This window comes from Phasianus colchicus, chromosome 14, assembly GCF_987193195.1.
Source record: "Phasianus colchicus chromosome 14, bPhaCol1.hap1.1, whole genome shotgun sequence".
Classification (NCBI taxonomy): Eukaryota; Metazoa; Chordata; class Aves; order Galliformes; family Phasianidae; genus Phasianus; species Phasianus colchicus.
In genome coordinates, this window is record NC_143449.1 from 1672575 (window position 1) to 1688688 (window position 16114).

General features: G+C 38.8%; 1 protein-coding gene across 2 annotated transcripts in view; it reads left to right on the forward strand.

Annotated features, from left to right (window-relative positions):
- The first annotated feature begins 552 nt into the window (after positions 1-552).
- FMR1 (fragile X messenger ribonucleoprotein 1) overlaps positions 553-16114 on the forward strand; it is a 30218-nt gene continuing 14656 nt past the window's right edge. The window contains exons 1-7 of one of the 2 annotated variants that reach the window (XM_031602668.2): positions 553-808; positions 8421-8473; positions 9427-9520; positions 11419-11490; positions 11749-11897; positions 12979-13072; positions 13161-13277. In XM_031602668.2, coding sequence (XP_031458528.1) covers positions 758-808; positions 8421-8473; positions 9427-9520; positions 11419-11490; positions 11749-11897; positions 12979-13072; positions 13161-13277 — 630 coding nt within the window. In that variant the 5' untranslated portion in view covers positions 553-757. The remainder of the gene's footprint in view (positions 809-8420; positions 8474-9426; positions 9521-11418; positions 11491-11748; positions 11898-12978; positions 13073-13160; positions 13278-16114) is intronic. The other variant, XM_031602669.2, reaches the window with a different exon arrangement.

Consider the following 16114-nt stretch of genomic DNA (forward strand, 5'->3'; position numbering starts at 1 on the left):
GCACGAGGACGGACAGCACCGCCCACGCATCACCCCGCCGCCCACCCCGCCCCGCGCCCCCTCGGCCCCTGAGCCCCGCCCCCGCTCGGGGGCCGCTTCGAAGAAAAGCCCATTCCGCTCTGCCCCCTCTCTGATTCGTCAGAACGCCAGGGGCAGAACGCAACATGATTGGCCAGCGGGACCGTCACTCAGCGGCACGACGGCAGACTCGCGTCGGCTGGGCTCGGTTGCGGCTTGACGCCGCCGTTGCGGATGTGTACGAGTGCGCGCGAGTACGCGCTCGCGGGAGGGGGGCGGGGCGGTGGGGGGCCCGGCCGTTAGGCGGTCGGCGAGCGGCGCATGCCGGCTGGGGCCGGCTCCCCGCCCCGCCGCGGCCCGTCACGTGACGGGATTCAGTGGTTACAGCCGAAGCGGGCGCCTTCTCGCCGCCGCCGCTCCTCGCGCGCCGCCCGGCGGCGGCCGTTTCGCTTTCATTTCCCTGAGGCCGAGCGGCTGCGGCTGCGGCGGCGGCGGCGGCGGCGCGGAGCGGCCTGCAGTGCCGCCCCCATCCCCCCGCCCCGCCCCGCCCCGCGCGGCCCCACCCCCGCGGGCTCGCGGTGAACTGAGATTCCCCTTCCCCTCCCCCGCCCGGCACACGCACACCGCACACACACACACCTTTGCCTCCTCTTCCTCCGGCTCTGGGAGAGAGAGAAAGAGGAAAGCAGAGGACGAGGCGCTGAGCCTGGGCCTCCCGCACTGCGCCGCCGCGCACAACATGGAGGAGCTGGTGGTGGAGGTGCGCGGCTCCAACGGGGCCTTTTACAAGGTACCGCGCGCTCGGGCCGGGCCTCGGGGGAGGGAGCGGGGCCTGGGACGGGAGGAGGAGGACGCGACGGCGGCGGCGGCTCCTCCCCGCGTGGAGGGAGAGCGGGGCCCCGGGGCGGGAGGGAGGAGTGGAGGCCGCGGCCGGGCCGTCGCCGTGCCCGGGAGGTGCGGGCCCGGAGCCGGGAGCTGTGCGGGCGGCGGAGGGAGGAGAGGCCCCGGCCGAGGAGGAGGCCTCGGGCCTAAGCCTATTGTGGGAAGGGGAGGCCCCGGGGCCGCTGGGGCGGGGGAGGAGGGCCGGGGCCTTGGTCTGTCGGCGCCGGAGCGAGGATCGGGGCCGGGGATGGGGCGTTAATTGTTAAATCCTTGGCTTTTGTCGCTGCTTAAGGAAAGTCTTTCTCGCTGTCCAGGTTCCCGGCGGAGCTGCACGGCGTTTAAGGCGGGGGAGGAGAGGGGTGTTTGTTCCATACACGTTCGCGATGAGAGCTGTTGTCAATTATTTTTCTTAATACCACGGCTGGGGACGTTGCACATTAACATTAAAGAGAGTGTTGCTTGACCAAAAATGTTTGCTGAGCTGCTAAATGCATCTTATCATCAATTGTACCTTTTCCTGAAACTACTGAACAGCGTTCCGTGTTCGTTTCCAAGTCTGTGTGCTGAATAAAGCAATCATTGATTCTTCAATACACGAATTGAGTCTTAATATTTCTGTTAATACTGCGTAGTATTGGCGTGGCTTTGCTTGTGTTAGGATGCATTAATTAGTGCATTATTAGGGTGCAAGGTGTGGTTCTGCCCTGTTCACTGAAAACCCAAGTTTGAGCACAGTGAATTTGGGCCTACTATCATTGTCACGTACACCTGTTACAAACATACCAGGAGCACTCCTCCGTCGTCTTCTGCAAGTTTACTGTTATTTAAATGTTGTAGTATTTTAAAATTTGGACTTGTTATTGTGCAGCATCAAATATTTATGTTAGTAAGGAAGGAGGAGGTAGAATTTCACGCTGTGATGTTAATGTGGTAGGGCAGGCTGGTGGCCGAATGATACAGGTCCAACACACTTGACTTGAGTTTTTTCCACGGAGACAATTTAAAAACTTATTTCTAAAGTACATTTGTTCATCCTCATTCTGGAGAAGTTTAAAATAAAGAAAAAAGGAAAGTACGGAAGAAGTCTGAAAGCTTGGTACACAGATGTATGCTGTGGGTTTTCGATGTTGAAGTCAAAGTCCTGGATCTGCACATCACTTCCTGTAATTAAGTTATTTAGTACTTTGAAAAATCAGCTTTAAGGTTTTTAAAGGTACAGTATTTGGACAGGAAAAAAACACACGCATAAATATATTACTTAAGAGACAAGCTCTAATGAGGCTTTCATCAAATTATATAACAATATTTATACAGTACTGCAAAATAAATGATACTGAAAATGATATTGTACATTCTTTAGTAACCAGTGTTGTTAAAGAAACCAGGGAGAATATAAAACTTCTGTAAACTTTTTTTTAAGTCACATGTAGTTCTAATGTCATTATGTTCTTTTTCCCTTTCCTCCAAAACGAATTGCACGCTTCTGATTGTTGTTAAGGTAATAATTACAGATAGGCATATACTCACAGCAATTTATTCCTTACGTATAGTTCAGCGTATCTAAGTTATGACACGAGCGTTGCCTCCAAGCTGTGTGTTGTGTTTGCTTTTTAACTTTTAGAAATTCAAATAGAGGAATCTTACTTTTTTTTCCCTCCCCTCCTTAGTCTCTAAGGATTGGTTGGGAGGGATTGGTTGAATTATCTAAGGGAACTTAAATGGGACATGTAGGTTTATTACACTTCATGTGTATTGCCTGTCTAGATGGAGCATTACACTTAAGATAAATGGAGCAACAGATTAATTTTTTTTTTAGTTTTTTTTTAAAGCAATCTCACACAGTACTAATCAATGTAGATCAGCAATTTTCCTCCAGCCTAAATTGCTGGAGTTTTAGTTACAGATCTTTCATGTATCATGATGATGAGTTCATGCTTCTATTAAGTAATTTATCTGAATGCTTCCTTTCTTCTGAGTTTTATACTTGTCTTGCAGATCTCGGATTTGATTATAAAATGAATTGATTAATCCAAGATAACAAGAAGTGTGGTGATGTTAAGTGTGGACATAATTACAAGACTTTTTGTTGTTGTTGTTGTTGTTTAAAAAGTTTCCTTAGAAATGTTTTACAACAATAATGCAAAACATATCTAAAGCAAAATTTTTGAATTCCATTTCAGGTTTACTGATACTTAGTGGTAGTTTCTTTGGCTTGAAATCATTCTTATCTTCATTATTATATCTTATCATTCTTATCTTCATTATTATATACAAATGTTTTGGCAAACAAAACCTGCTGCTATGAGAATATAGAAGGAAGGAACATGAGGCTGCTAGAGTCGTGAACAGGTGGAGTGGTACAAGTGAGTACCTCATTTCCCCTTGAGGCTTTCATAGACTCTCTAGAGACCATATGAATTCAAGTCCATAAACATGTTCTGATTTTGAGTGTTCCCAGCAACATCTTGATCTTGAAAGTACGAAACTGGTGCCTAATTGTCACCTAGACTCTACTGAGAGTGATAAACTAGGCTTTTCTCTGCTTATGTTGCCTATGGGACTTGATCCAGAATGCATGCTGAGATGCATCTTAAGGGCCTGTGTTCCACATATAACACAGAAGATGATTTTGGTACTTCAGTAGGTGGAGTATGCATTCAGAGTGGGGAAAATTTTAATTCAGGTACATTGTTCCACAAGAGTTCTTGAATGTATCATTTTGATAACTGGATATTCTTTCATGGAGTAATGATTTAATTATGTTAAGAATGCTTCACAGTTCCATGAACTTTTTCTCCTTTCCCATATGAATTATTCCATGGAAAGTACAGTGTAGTCAAAAAGCATGATTTAGGCTTAATCACTAATTTAGTGCCTAAAAATGCTTTGTCATGTCTTAATATATTGCTTGGCCCATAATCCCTGTCAATAAAAGATTAAATACTCTTTTTTTTTTTTTTTTTTTTTTTTTTTTTTTTTTTTTTTACTTTTAAGGCTATTCCAGCAGCCAGGGCTGTGTATCTTAAGGGGAAGGAACTGCCTCTTAGCAGCCCTCAGCTAAGTAGCTGAATTGTGGAGGTGCGTGCTGTTAGGTACATCATTTAACATTGTGTTGGTTCACGTAGGTACAGTAATCAAAGTTCTCACGTTCTTATTTTCAGACAGTCTGTTATCCAATCTTTCCAGTGCTAGCTCTAGATATAATTTGTTTTGAAAAGGGAATGTGGTGGATTTCTTTCTAGGATGGAATTTTTTTATTTTTTTTTCCTTTCCCCAGTTTGGGAGTAATTATCGCTTGTAATCTGCTGGAGATAGGAAGCATCCTGTTGGAGGCAGCATACCCCTAGCAAGCATCATCGTTCTCTTTGTTCATTCACAGTCCTTCAGAGGATGATAGCCTGTACTATTTTTTCTGATTCAGTTTTCATTTCTGTTACTGTTCTTCTTTTCCTGGCCTACCTTTTTGTATGGTATGCCTTTTCTCAGATTTGACTTGCTGTTCCTTATGACTCTTTCCTTGCAACAGGAATAAAACGTTACAGAGCTGTTAGGCAGATGTAGACACTGGTTTGTATAAATGCAACAGTCATTATTTTGCCTGTTCTCACTTAGATTTATTGTCCTTCATTATTAAAATGGTTCTATCTGATTTAAGGGTTAGGGAGGACAACAACTGCAAAGACACTTAATGACAGCTAGAGCCTGTGCTATTCCTTTGAAGTGTCCGTTATGCCATTTAGCACATAAATAAATATATAGGTGTCTCCAGTAATTCTTACTTTCTGTTTAGTCATTCATAAAACTTAGACCATATCTTTATTATTCAGCTCTTCCTAGAATGTCAGTGTTCATATGTGTGAGAAAGATACTGTCGCTGTTTGATTGTAATCTTTTTTTGTTTATGTCTGAAGCATGGAGAAAAATACTAATTGTTAATGTGACTGAAAGTCAAATCTGGTGTAGGAAATGTGCCACACTTCGATTTTTTCATCTCAGGGAAGAAGAAGCAGTCCTAGCTTCTGTAATACTTCTATTTACAGAATTAAAAGCACAACTTCCAGTGATTTGAATTTCTTCTTATGTACTCTAATTTGATGTCATTGCAATTGTGATATCGTAGCTACTGTAGTCACAGTGTCTCATTTCCTTATTTTAGTTCCATCTAGTTTCACTGTTTTTAGTGCTTCTCGTGTGTGTTCATATTTATCGTAGCCAGTGTTTTGTCTCTTTTGAGTGTGCAATTCAAGTCCACATATATGCACCTTTAGGTTTGAATTTCCATTTTTACTTAATACAGGTCTGTTTAACTTCTTATACCTGTGGAGAATAGACATAATGCTGTAATATAGGCTATAAAAACTGATCTGATCAAGGTATCAGATTTTTTTCGATGTCACAAGATTGGAAAAAGGGAAGCCAGCTTTCTCTGGTTAGGTAGAATTAGGGAATTGTATGTTTAGGCTATTAATATATTTTGTCTGATTGTTTTCTAAGCATAAAGCTCATTACAGAAGTAGACTGGGGTGTTGTATATGCTGTATTTTTGGATTGGGATATTTTGCTAGGAATTTTATGTTTGTAAGATCAGCAAGGCTAGAAATTAAAGGGCAAATAAGTAACATCAGTGTTTTTGGCCAGGCTGGTGGAAAAAGCAGATATTCTATCTGCTCCTGTGGCTGACTCCTCTGAAGTCAGTGAGACATCTGTACCAATGCTACTTATTCACGGTCAAAAGTTGTTGATTCAGGCATGTTCAGATTTCTGGGTTAAGGCCAAAGCGATGTTGAAGATCTCCTTAAGAGGAGCCTTCATAGTAGCTGGAAAGTGAGAAAACACTATTATAACTAACTTGTAAACCTTTGCACGTTTTTGAGATCATCTTCGGCCTAATGAAGCTCACCCTTCTTTTATTGTGTGACAGACAGTAACTGACAAAAACTCTGCAACTGCTGTACTAACTCTTCAATCTTTAAATTAGGACGTGAAGTTAAATTGAAAACAATGATTGCCCGTAGTTAAGTATTCTTTTAATTAGCTATTTGCTTTACATTTTTTAGATTTTATAAGTGCTAGATTAGTCTTCAGCTTGATAACTTGCATTTGTGTCACTATCTAGTTTGTTTATTGATGGTAGATTGCAGAATGAGTACCACTAGTTGCTTATGTTGCTGTAATCAGGAGCTTCTGCTCAGCATGATTTGGATGTTAGGAGCTGTCAGGCCTGAATATGAGAATGTTTTTTAACAACTGCGCTCATGTATTTCTGTCATAACCCATACTCTTCAACAGAATGATAATTGGAGCATCTTCTGGTGTTTTAATGACTAGAGAGGGGATGACTTCTCCAAAAGGATCGTTCATCTTTCTTTAGCAGAAACAATTTTTGCTGTTTTGTGAACGTGATAATCAAGTATTAACAAGTTATTTCTCAGAACATTGTATTGTGTTACTCTTAACTGTTTTCTTCAAGGCTATTCTTGTTCTTGGTAGTGTTTCTGTTGGATTTCCTTTATAAAATTCTTCTACTTTTTGTGTACTCGATGTAACTAATTATAAGTCCTATCTTTTCCATTCTGTGGTGTGAAGGAGTCGTAGCAAATGCTCACTAGTAATTGCAGTGTTATTTCAGGTAGTAAAGGCATCAATTTCTGTTCCATCTATAAGAATAGGGGATTCAGAGCTACGCATGGCAAACATCTTGGACAAAATGTGGAAAGAATCTTTGGTGATATGTATAGTGATGCCAATCAAATCAGGACTAACATAGTATCTGTGAAATGCATGTTTTTCTGGAGTTTTCTTGCAGAAGAGACAGCAGTAAACTCTTGCAGAAGAGACAGTACATAAACATTCATCTGGGAATTCTTTTGCCTTTTTATATGAATAGTTTCATGTTCTACTGTCAACATGATGCAGAGATACAGTTCTAGATCTTCTCTTTTATATTATTAAAACATAACCTATGTTTCCCACTCCCTTGGAAAGAATATCTTGGAATTTCAAAATAAGTATCTAAATACTATTAGAGCCTGAGAGCATCCTTTGGGTGCTAACAATAAAAACTTTTCAGAATAAAAACTTTTCAGAATAAAAACTTTTCAGAATAAAAACTTTTCAGAATAAAAACTTTTCAGAATAAAAACTTTATTCTTATGGTATTGTGAGAGACGAGCAAGATGTAAAACAGTCTTTTGCTCTTGTCACTTTGCTTTGACTTCTGTTAGTGATGTTATTGTTTTCAGATTATTAACTAGCATTCTACTTCTTTATTGTAGTGAATGTCTCTAATGGTAGTTGTGAACATGTACTGCTTACTTATAATTATAGTCAGTTATTGGAGCTCCATGTTGGTCATCAGGTACTGCTTTTGTTTGATTCTGTGAGATGCTGCTGCGATTTAGCACATGCTTGAGAATACTTCATGAAAGAAGTGCTGCTGGAATTTTTTTTAACCTCTTAAGTGCCATACCTAACAGTCTTACAGTCTTAAAATGTGTGTTATTCTTTTCATAGAAACTTGAAAAGTGGAGAGAAAGAAATGTGCTACAGTTCATTAATTACAATTTACAAGAAAGTTGCTGCTAAGTTACTTTCAATTTACTGAGAATTTGTTCAACTACTGGGATGCACCTCCTTTGATAGATTAACTTCTGTATTTCTCTTGTTGTTGGACTTTCATCCACCTCTACCTTGCAAGGGCATGAAAAGCGTGGACAAATGCTACTGAAATACTCAGCATGTTGCTAATGCCTATTTCAGTAATTTTTAAAGGTATTTTTTAAAGGAAACAAACAATGCAATATTTGCAACTGTCATTGCTATGCGCCCTCTTTTTGAGGCTATGAAAAATATCTTCCCTAGTGAATCCCAAAGTTTAAGTAGAATATCATCTTAGTGTTTGGTGGATGGGGAAGTTTGAGCATAAGGCTGAGAAATGATCGAGTCATTAGCACAGCTGCTATTCATTGCCCAGAAGAAAACAAGGAAGGCTGCAGGGCATTTTGCTTAAATTTGTGTGCTAAGGATGCTGACTGTGAGTGAAAATTGTACTAGAATGGATATGTGTGATTTCTGGTGGATCAGTATTCAGGCTTACGTTGTGGTGAAAGAGGTGGGATTTTTTTTTTAAGAGTAGTTGTGTTTAATTTCTGTAGTTTTCTTGCAGAATGTACAAAGTGATAGCTATAACTCAGGTTTAATGTATTGCATTTCTCATCTCATAATTCAAAATGATTTTGTCATTTGTTAGTGACCTCTTCCGTTATTTCTGAAAAGTAGAAAGGCTGTGCGTATTACTCGGGCATTCTGTCTGTCTGCACGTTGACAATCATAAATTCAGGAGGTTATCAGCTTTCAGTATGCGTTTTATATTAGTCTACTGGAAAATGCAAAAGATTGACTCAAGAACATATTTACATTCTGAATAATATTAATTTCTGTGGAAGGAAAGCGTTGTTTTAGGCTTGCTCTTTAAAAGTATCTGTAGGCATGCTGTAATTGTACCTTTATTTTCTTCACAGGCATTTGTAAAGGATGTACATGAAGATTCGATAACAGTTGCATTTGAAAACAAGTAAGTATATTGCTGTTATATCTACAAATACAGAGTTAAGAGTTTCTATCTTGAATTTGATGAACCTAAATAGAACTTATGATGATGGAGAGTGGTATCCTTAAGATAGTGTATGCTTCTGCTGGTGTGTTGGGAATTAAGAGATTAACTACTGTCTACATGTTGTCTGTGCTTTCAATTGTTTAAATATTTTAAATAATGAAACTGGGAAAAAGTGTATGTTCTAGAAAATATATTATTGGACTTAGGTAATAGCAACCAGTTCTAAGGAGGTGGTGATACCATGACTGCTTCTATCTCATGAGAATATTTTATTATAGATTTTCCCGATTGCATTATTACAAAATTTGTTTTATAGATGGTGATGAATGCCAGTTTCCCATGCTTAAATTTTTTACCATCATTTAGTGGCAGAGCAAGTTAGCCTTCTGTTACATTGTTTAGGTCAGGTTTTGTTTCCTTCAGGAAGTAAAACCAAGATGGGGTGTGTGTGTGTATAATTTTATCTGGTGTATCTTTGTTATGGAGTCATGTATTTTTAGAAATTGTTTTACAGTTACTTTTGAAAAAAAAATCTTTTCTTGTAATGTTAATTATATTAAATCTTAAAGAATCTTAAAATTCAACCTGAATTCAGGCATAATCTGGATTGCTTCCTTGTAAGGTATAGATGAAAGAAGAAGACTGATTTTTGAAGTAGAAGTTCAAAAGTGTTAAGAAATTTTTAACCTGCATTTTGATGTTGGGGATAAAACCTGTAGCTATGAATTGTAAAAACAACTGGAAGATTTCAAAACAGTACAGATAGGAGCAAGATTTTGATATATGTGCACAAAAGCTCTGCAAAGCTGTGAAAACTTGAAGTGAATGAATTTTCAACGCGGTTCTGATTTCTTTATTTCTTAAAAAGAAAGTGAAAGTGTTTAGGTCATTCACTGTATTTTTGTTTGTAGCTGGCAACCGGAGAGACAAATACCATTCCACGATGTGAGGTTTCCACCACCTGCAGGCTATAATAAAGACATAAATGAAAGTGATGAAGTGGAGGTATGTATACACCATTAACAAAGTTTGTTTTTGAGAAGTGAGAGAATTTGGGATGAGAATGTCAGCCAAGCCAGTGGAAGGCTTGTCTCTGTATTATATGTTGTAACTCTTTTGATTCCAAACACTACATAGAAAATGATGTCAAACATGCCATCAAAAGGTATTTTGGACAGTATGGCAATATCATTATGTGCACACTGATTTACAAATGGGATCAGATTTTCTTTGATTATGGATCCTTTCTTTGTCAGAACTCAGTGATTTGGAAATATATGCTATGTTAGCTTGGACAATAGTTCTTTAACTACATTTAGACTTTATAATAACTTTTATCTACATAGGCATTTAATAATGTCATTTGTTAGCAAAACTTAAAACTGAATGAAAAATGAAAATTTTAGTATGTATTAAACCTACATATTAAACGTTTAATATGTAGGTTGGTCCAAAGGTGTTGCCTTCTATTTACTTCCATGGAAACTACAACAGTTATAAAGAGCACAATAACAGAATCAGAATTGTAGGGGGTGGAAGGGATCTCTAGAGATTATCAAGTCCAAATCCTCCTGCCAAAGCAGGCTCCCCAGACCAGGTTTCACAGGTGGGCATCCAGGGGGGTCTTGAATGTCCCCAGAGAAGGAGACTCCATAACCACTCTGTTCCAGCGCTCCATCACCCTTACTGTGAAGAAGTTCTTATGCACGTTTGTGCAGAACTTTGTGTACTTCAGATTGTGACCATTTCCCCTTGTTTGTGCACCACTTAGAAAAGTCTGGCCTCGTCCCTTTGCCTCCTGCACCTTAGATATTTATTTAATGATCAGATCCTCTCTGAGTATTCTTTTCTCAAGGCTGGACAGACCCAAGTTGCTCAGCCTTACCTCATAAGAGAGGTTCTCCAGACCCTTTATCATCTTTTTGGCCCTCTGCTGGACACTATTTGACAGAGCAAATTCTCAGCTGTGAAACACAATTTTTCAACCTAGTCAGCCACCATTAGCATTTTTGCCAGCTATGAACAAAGGCTGAGCTCATAAAAATCTGCACGAGCAAATGTCACCTTATAAATGTCAATGGGTGATGTTTTTTCTGCATGGAGGAGTTCATTTCCATACCTTTGCTTCATACGCACTTCTCTGTCAGGCACCATTCTGTCAGACTGTTTCTCAGCTGCGGTCTGTCACACGATGACAAACTATAACAGAATATGGACAGGAAGGCTCAACCTCTACTGTCATACCACCAGCTTGCATCTCTGATGTAAAAGTAGCAGGTATTACTTTTGGAGCAGCCTTTATACGTATTCCTGCAAAATACGAGTAAATATAAAGATATATCTGTAAATACCTCTGTAAAGCTAGCAGCAGCCTGGATTTAGTATAACATGTTCCTGAAACTTCAACGTTTTATAAAGCAATAATATTAAATTTTCAAATTCTTATAAAAAGTGAGAGCTTTGAGTACTTAATAGCATGCAAGCAAAACTTGATTTGAAAAATAAGAAAACGTCAAAAAATTACTGTAGTTACAGCCAATATCATATATGTACTGAAGTAGTAAAGGTGTGTCCTCCTGTCATCCCCCCCATTCTTTAGATCTGCATACAGGTAAGAAGCATTATATAACATACAAAAGGCTGAATTTTCTTTTTTGACTGCACGAAAGACTGAAGCAACAATTGCTGGTAGATTTCTATGATCTTATATAAGTAGTTTTATATCCTACTTATATTTGTGATAGCTATTTCAGCTGTCAATGTGCATGCTATTTAGTTCTTAGATTAGAGACTGTAAGTACTCATATGTTGTGCTGGTCTTCACGTCTTTTGCAGAGCTGATGGTAATACTAATCAGTATCAGCTTTTGGGCTACAGCTGTATAACATGTGTATTTTGTTCAGGTTTATTCCAGGGCAAATGAAAAAGAACCCTGCTGCTGGTGGTTGGCTAAAGTGAGAATGATAAAGGGTGAGGTAGGAATATGCATATAATATATACTTATTTACAGTTTTTCTTGTGTTGCTTTCATTTATTTTGATATAATGACTTTAGTATTTCTCTCTTCAATTTCAAAAAGTTTCTTGGCTAGGACAGTTGCAAGTACCGTTAACTTTGATCTAGAAAAGTTCAGATTTCGTTTGTGAGTTAACAAAAGTGCCTCTAACTTGATAGTGTAGTTCTTACTCTTGTAATAAAACGTGTCTTGGATGACTTTATTATTTTTATATCAGTTTTATGTAATAGAATATGCAGCCTGTGATGCTACGTACAACGAAATTGTCACAATTGAGCGTTTGAGATCTGTGAACCCTAACAAACCCGCAACAAAAGATACTTTCCATAAAATCAAACTGGAAGTACCAGAGGATTTAAGGCAAATGTAAGTGCAAGTATTTCTTTATAAATTGTTTCAAAACATGGGTAGCTTCTTGAGCTTGAGGCAAGAAGGAACAAAAAAAAGCGTCTTACTGCTTTAAAGAAATTTTTAAAATATTTGGTACAAATGTGAATATGATCATAGCTCAAAAATTTAAAATATTATCTTTAAAATGTAATTTCTGCTGGATTAAAGGATTTTGTGCAGAACAGATGTAAGATTTTTATTTATTGCCATTTGTTGTCTTACAGCTGTTCTATTATGTTTAAATTAATGTGAATCCATTCCCTGTCGTCTTCATTGATAATCTGTAAATGTTCAGTACTTCATTGATGGAGTATTTGACAATGTCAAAGCTGGTATTTAATGACAATAAAAAACATACTGTAGGGCATAAGATTTTCTGATGATGGCTCTGCAAGTAGTTGTGCAATGATTAAAAGTTCCCGTAGTGCAGTACGTAAACTAGTTTTCTCCCAGAATGCTGACATCTTTTTTTTTCTGAATATAATTCTAAAATCTAGAATAATAGTGATTCCCCTCTTTTAGCTTCAGAATTAATTATTTTTTGAGGCCTATGTTATTGCCCCAATATGAAAGAAGTTATAAATTCAGATTAGACTTGGAACTGTGGAAGTTAGTAAGTTACTGTGGAAGTTACTAGACAGGCTAGTAACAACAGTTACAGTAAACAAGTTCACTAAGTAATGTGTAGATAGTAGAAGTCTGGAGAGAAGCAAAGTATCAGTGTGAGATGAGCAGGAAGCTGTTACAATGCTGCAGTAGTTACAGTGAGGTCACATGTCCTACTGGTGCATAGTGCATTTAAAATTTTAGATTTGCTGGTGTAATGATTTTTAGCTTTTTTAACATGAAGCTTAAAAACTTCATCCTACTCATGAAGAGAAACCAAAGTAAAGCAAGTAAAGTAGATTATGTCCGAATGAAATAATACCTTCGTTGCAAGGGGGAAGCTGGATATAGGTTGATAAATGGGTTTAAGATTCTTTGTATTAAGAAAGGAATCTTTTAGGCGGTAAATGCAGCAGTTTATTATTTTAACTTTGTAGCATTTTATTTTTAGGTGTGCCAAAGAGTCTGCACATAAGGACTTCAAAAAGGCAGTTGGAGCTTTTTCTGTAATATATGATTCCGAAAACCATCAGCTTATTATTTTAGTAAGTATGAACATCTAACCATGCCGAATGCAATAGTTTCTTTGAAAATTTCATATATAAAACATTGTTTTCTTTATTAATAATTTAGTCAATCAATGATGTAACAACGAAGCGGGCAAATATGCTGATTGATATGCACTTTCGAAGTCTTCGTACTAAGTTATCCCTGATTTTGAGAAATGAAGAAGCTAGCAAACAACTGGAGGTATGGATTTTTATTCTCTGAAGTAATTTTGGATTTAAAAATAATTTCCAAACACTAGATAGCTAATTGGAGTTGAATGGGAGATGAAAATAATTATTTACTGATACAGTAGGTAATAAGTTTATAGTTAGGAGACCTGTTCTTACAAATACTCATTTTTGTACGATCTCTACAATCTCATACCCAGTCCTTCCCATCACACAGGATTTTGTGTTACTAAATAAGAATAAATGTATATATTTTTTCAAACTATAAAGTAAATGTGTGTGTATACATGTGTATGTGTATACTATACTTCATAGTATGAACCATAAAATAATCAGTCATTATTGCATAGATAGTGCCACATTTTATAGGTTTGATTCAATGTTTTTAAAAATAGATGGAGTGAGTGTGGCTTGATACTAAGATAAACTAGAACAGGATCTTGCAAAAGAAACATAGTGGCAGTGGAATTAGGGACAGATAACATGGAAGAAGGAGTATAGGGATGCTGCTGTGTGTTGTAGGGGTGGGGTCAGGAAGGCCAACTGGAACTGGACTTGGCAGCAAGGGGTGTAAAGAAGAATAAGAAAGGCTTCTTTAGGTACTTCAGCCAGAAAAAAAAAAGCCCAGGAGGGTGTACTCTTCCTAGTGAGCAGCTCAGACAGACTAGTAACAACAAAGGGGGAGTGCTGAGGTATTCAACTTTTTTTGCCTCAGTTTTCACTGGTGACTACTCTACACACAGCCCTTGAGTGGATAGCCCAAAGGGTGTATACAGAGCCAAGTGCAAGGTCTTGCACATGCATCATGGCAGCCCCATTACCAGTACAGGCTGGGGGATATAAGGATAAAGCACAGCCCTGCCGAAAAGGACCTGGGAGTGCTGGTGGATGGCAGCTGGACATGAACCAGCATTGTGCCCCCACAACACAGAAAGCCAAGTGGATCCTCGGTGCATCCAAAGCAGCATAGCCAGCAGGGCTAGGGAGGGGATCTGCCCTTCTGCTCTGTGCTCTGAGACCTCACTCATCCTGATGGGGAGTGCTCAGTACAGGAGAGACATGGACCCGTTGGAGCATGTCCAGAGTGAATCAACAAAAATGATCTGAGGAATGAAATACCTCCCTGCAATGACATGCTAAAGGATCTGGGGCTGTTCAGTCTGGAGAAGAGAAGGCTTCAGGGAAACCTGAGAGCAGCCTGTCAGTATTTAAAGAGAGGCAATAAGAAGGGAAGGGCGGACTCTTGAGCAGGGTCTGTTGTAATAGAACAAGGGGAAATTGTTTCGAGCTAAAAGAGGGGAGATTTAGATTGGGAAGAAATTTTTAAAAATAAGAGTGTGAGGCACTGGAAGGAGTTACCCAGAGAGGTGGTGAAAGCCCCATCAAGCTCTGAGCACCTGATGTAACTATCAATGTCCTTGTCAAATGCAGGGGAGTTGGACTAGATAGCCTTTAAAGGTCCCTTCCAACTCAAAAGAATCTATGATTCTATGAAAATGAGAGGTGAGTCTATGGGAGGGGGTGAGACTGTTGTCAGTATGTACAAAGGGATTGGTTTGTCTCTAGATAAAATTATCTTAGAGCAGATAAAACTTCTGATATTTCTGTAACTGGAGAGTGGGTGTTGACTGGCAAGAAGTTTGACTCATACTTGTCCATGGGAGGGGGGGGGAGGAAGGAGTATACTAGGAAATTAGAGAATCTTTAGAATTAACCTATCTTTGTATTTTTTCTCTTTTCTACAAATCAGAAAAACATAGCAGCATTTCCAAAAACTTCTTTTTAGATTCATCAACAAGAACTAAAGGGTGTTAAAACTTTGAACTTTACGTGGATGTTGGTTTTGAGCCAGATTTCATTATTCCCCACTCTGCTCTCCAGGAAGGATTAGATCCACTGTGGTTTTAGCTTTAAGTGGGATATAGTGTGGTAGTTCAAACTTCTTATATCCAGTAGATGTACTCACAACTGCTTATAGGAAGTGTTTCTGTTACTCTTGTTAGTCTCCTGATTTCTGTATTATAGAGAGCTGTAATCCAAGATAGTTCAGGTCTAAATATTCTCAAGACCAAGAAGGAACCAGTTTGTTCTCTTTGATTCTTCTCATTGATTTTCCTTCTTGAGCATTCCCACTGTAGTTCTTCAGTCATGCATTTTTGTCTTCTTCCAGAATTGACAATCATGTGAGCAATTTACCTCATGAAATGTAAAGTATTATTTCAGAGGTGGGAAGAACAACAGCCTTTTCAGAGCTCATTCTGTGTCCCCACAGATGTGTGCACCAGAAGCTGCTGTCATTAATGCCTGTCCCTAACTAATCTGGGATTCTTGCTTTCGTTCTAAGTGTGAAACTTTTTTTCTGCTGCAAAAGGCTGAAGAATTTTGTTCAACTCTGCTTAGAAAGCCTTTGTTCTACCTGAGCCATACTTTAGTGATGGGTTATTGTGAGGTAAATATATAAATGATTATAATTAGTGTGATAGAAGTTGGCAGATATTTTTCATGTTTCCATTAAGAGCTATAAAGACAATTTCAGCCAAATTCAAAAACGACGGATAGCAAAAACTGTATTCATAATTTCTGTTGAAAAGCTAATTGGTATACAAATATATTGCACATATCCATGTGCAGAAAAAATATTTAGTGAATGCAGTTGGCTTTACTGCAATATTAATAGTTCATTATTTTGATCAAATAAACTCCTTTCTGTCTCATAGAACTTTGAATGTCTGCTACTTTTTTTTCTTCTGTAGTTCAGAGTAGGAAAGGTAAAACTGCTATGATGACTACACTAGGTTCTCTTTCTTTTTCCCTTTCTCTTTGTTATGTTTTATACCTTCTTTCATTTCT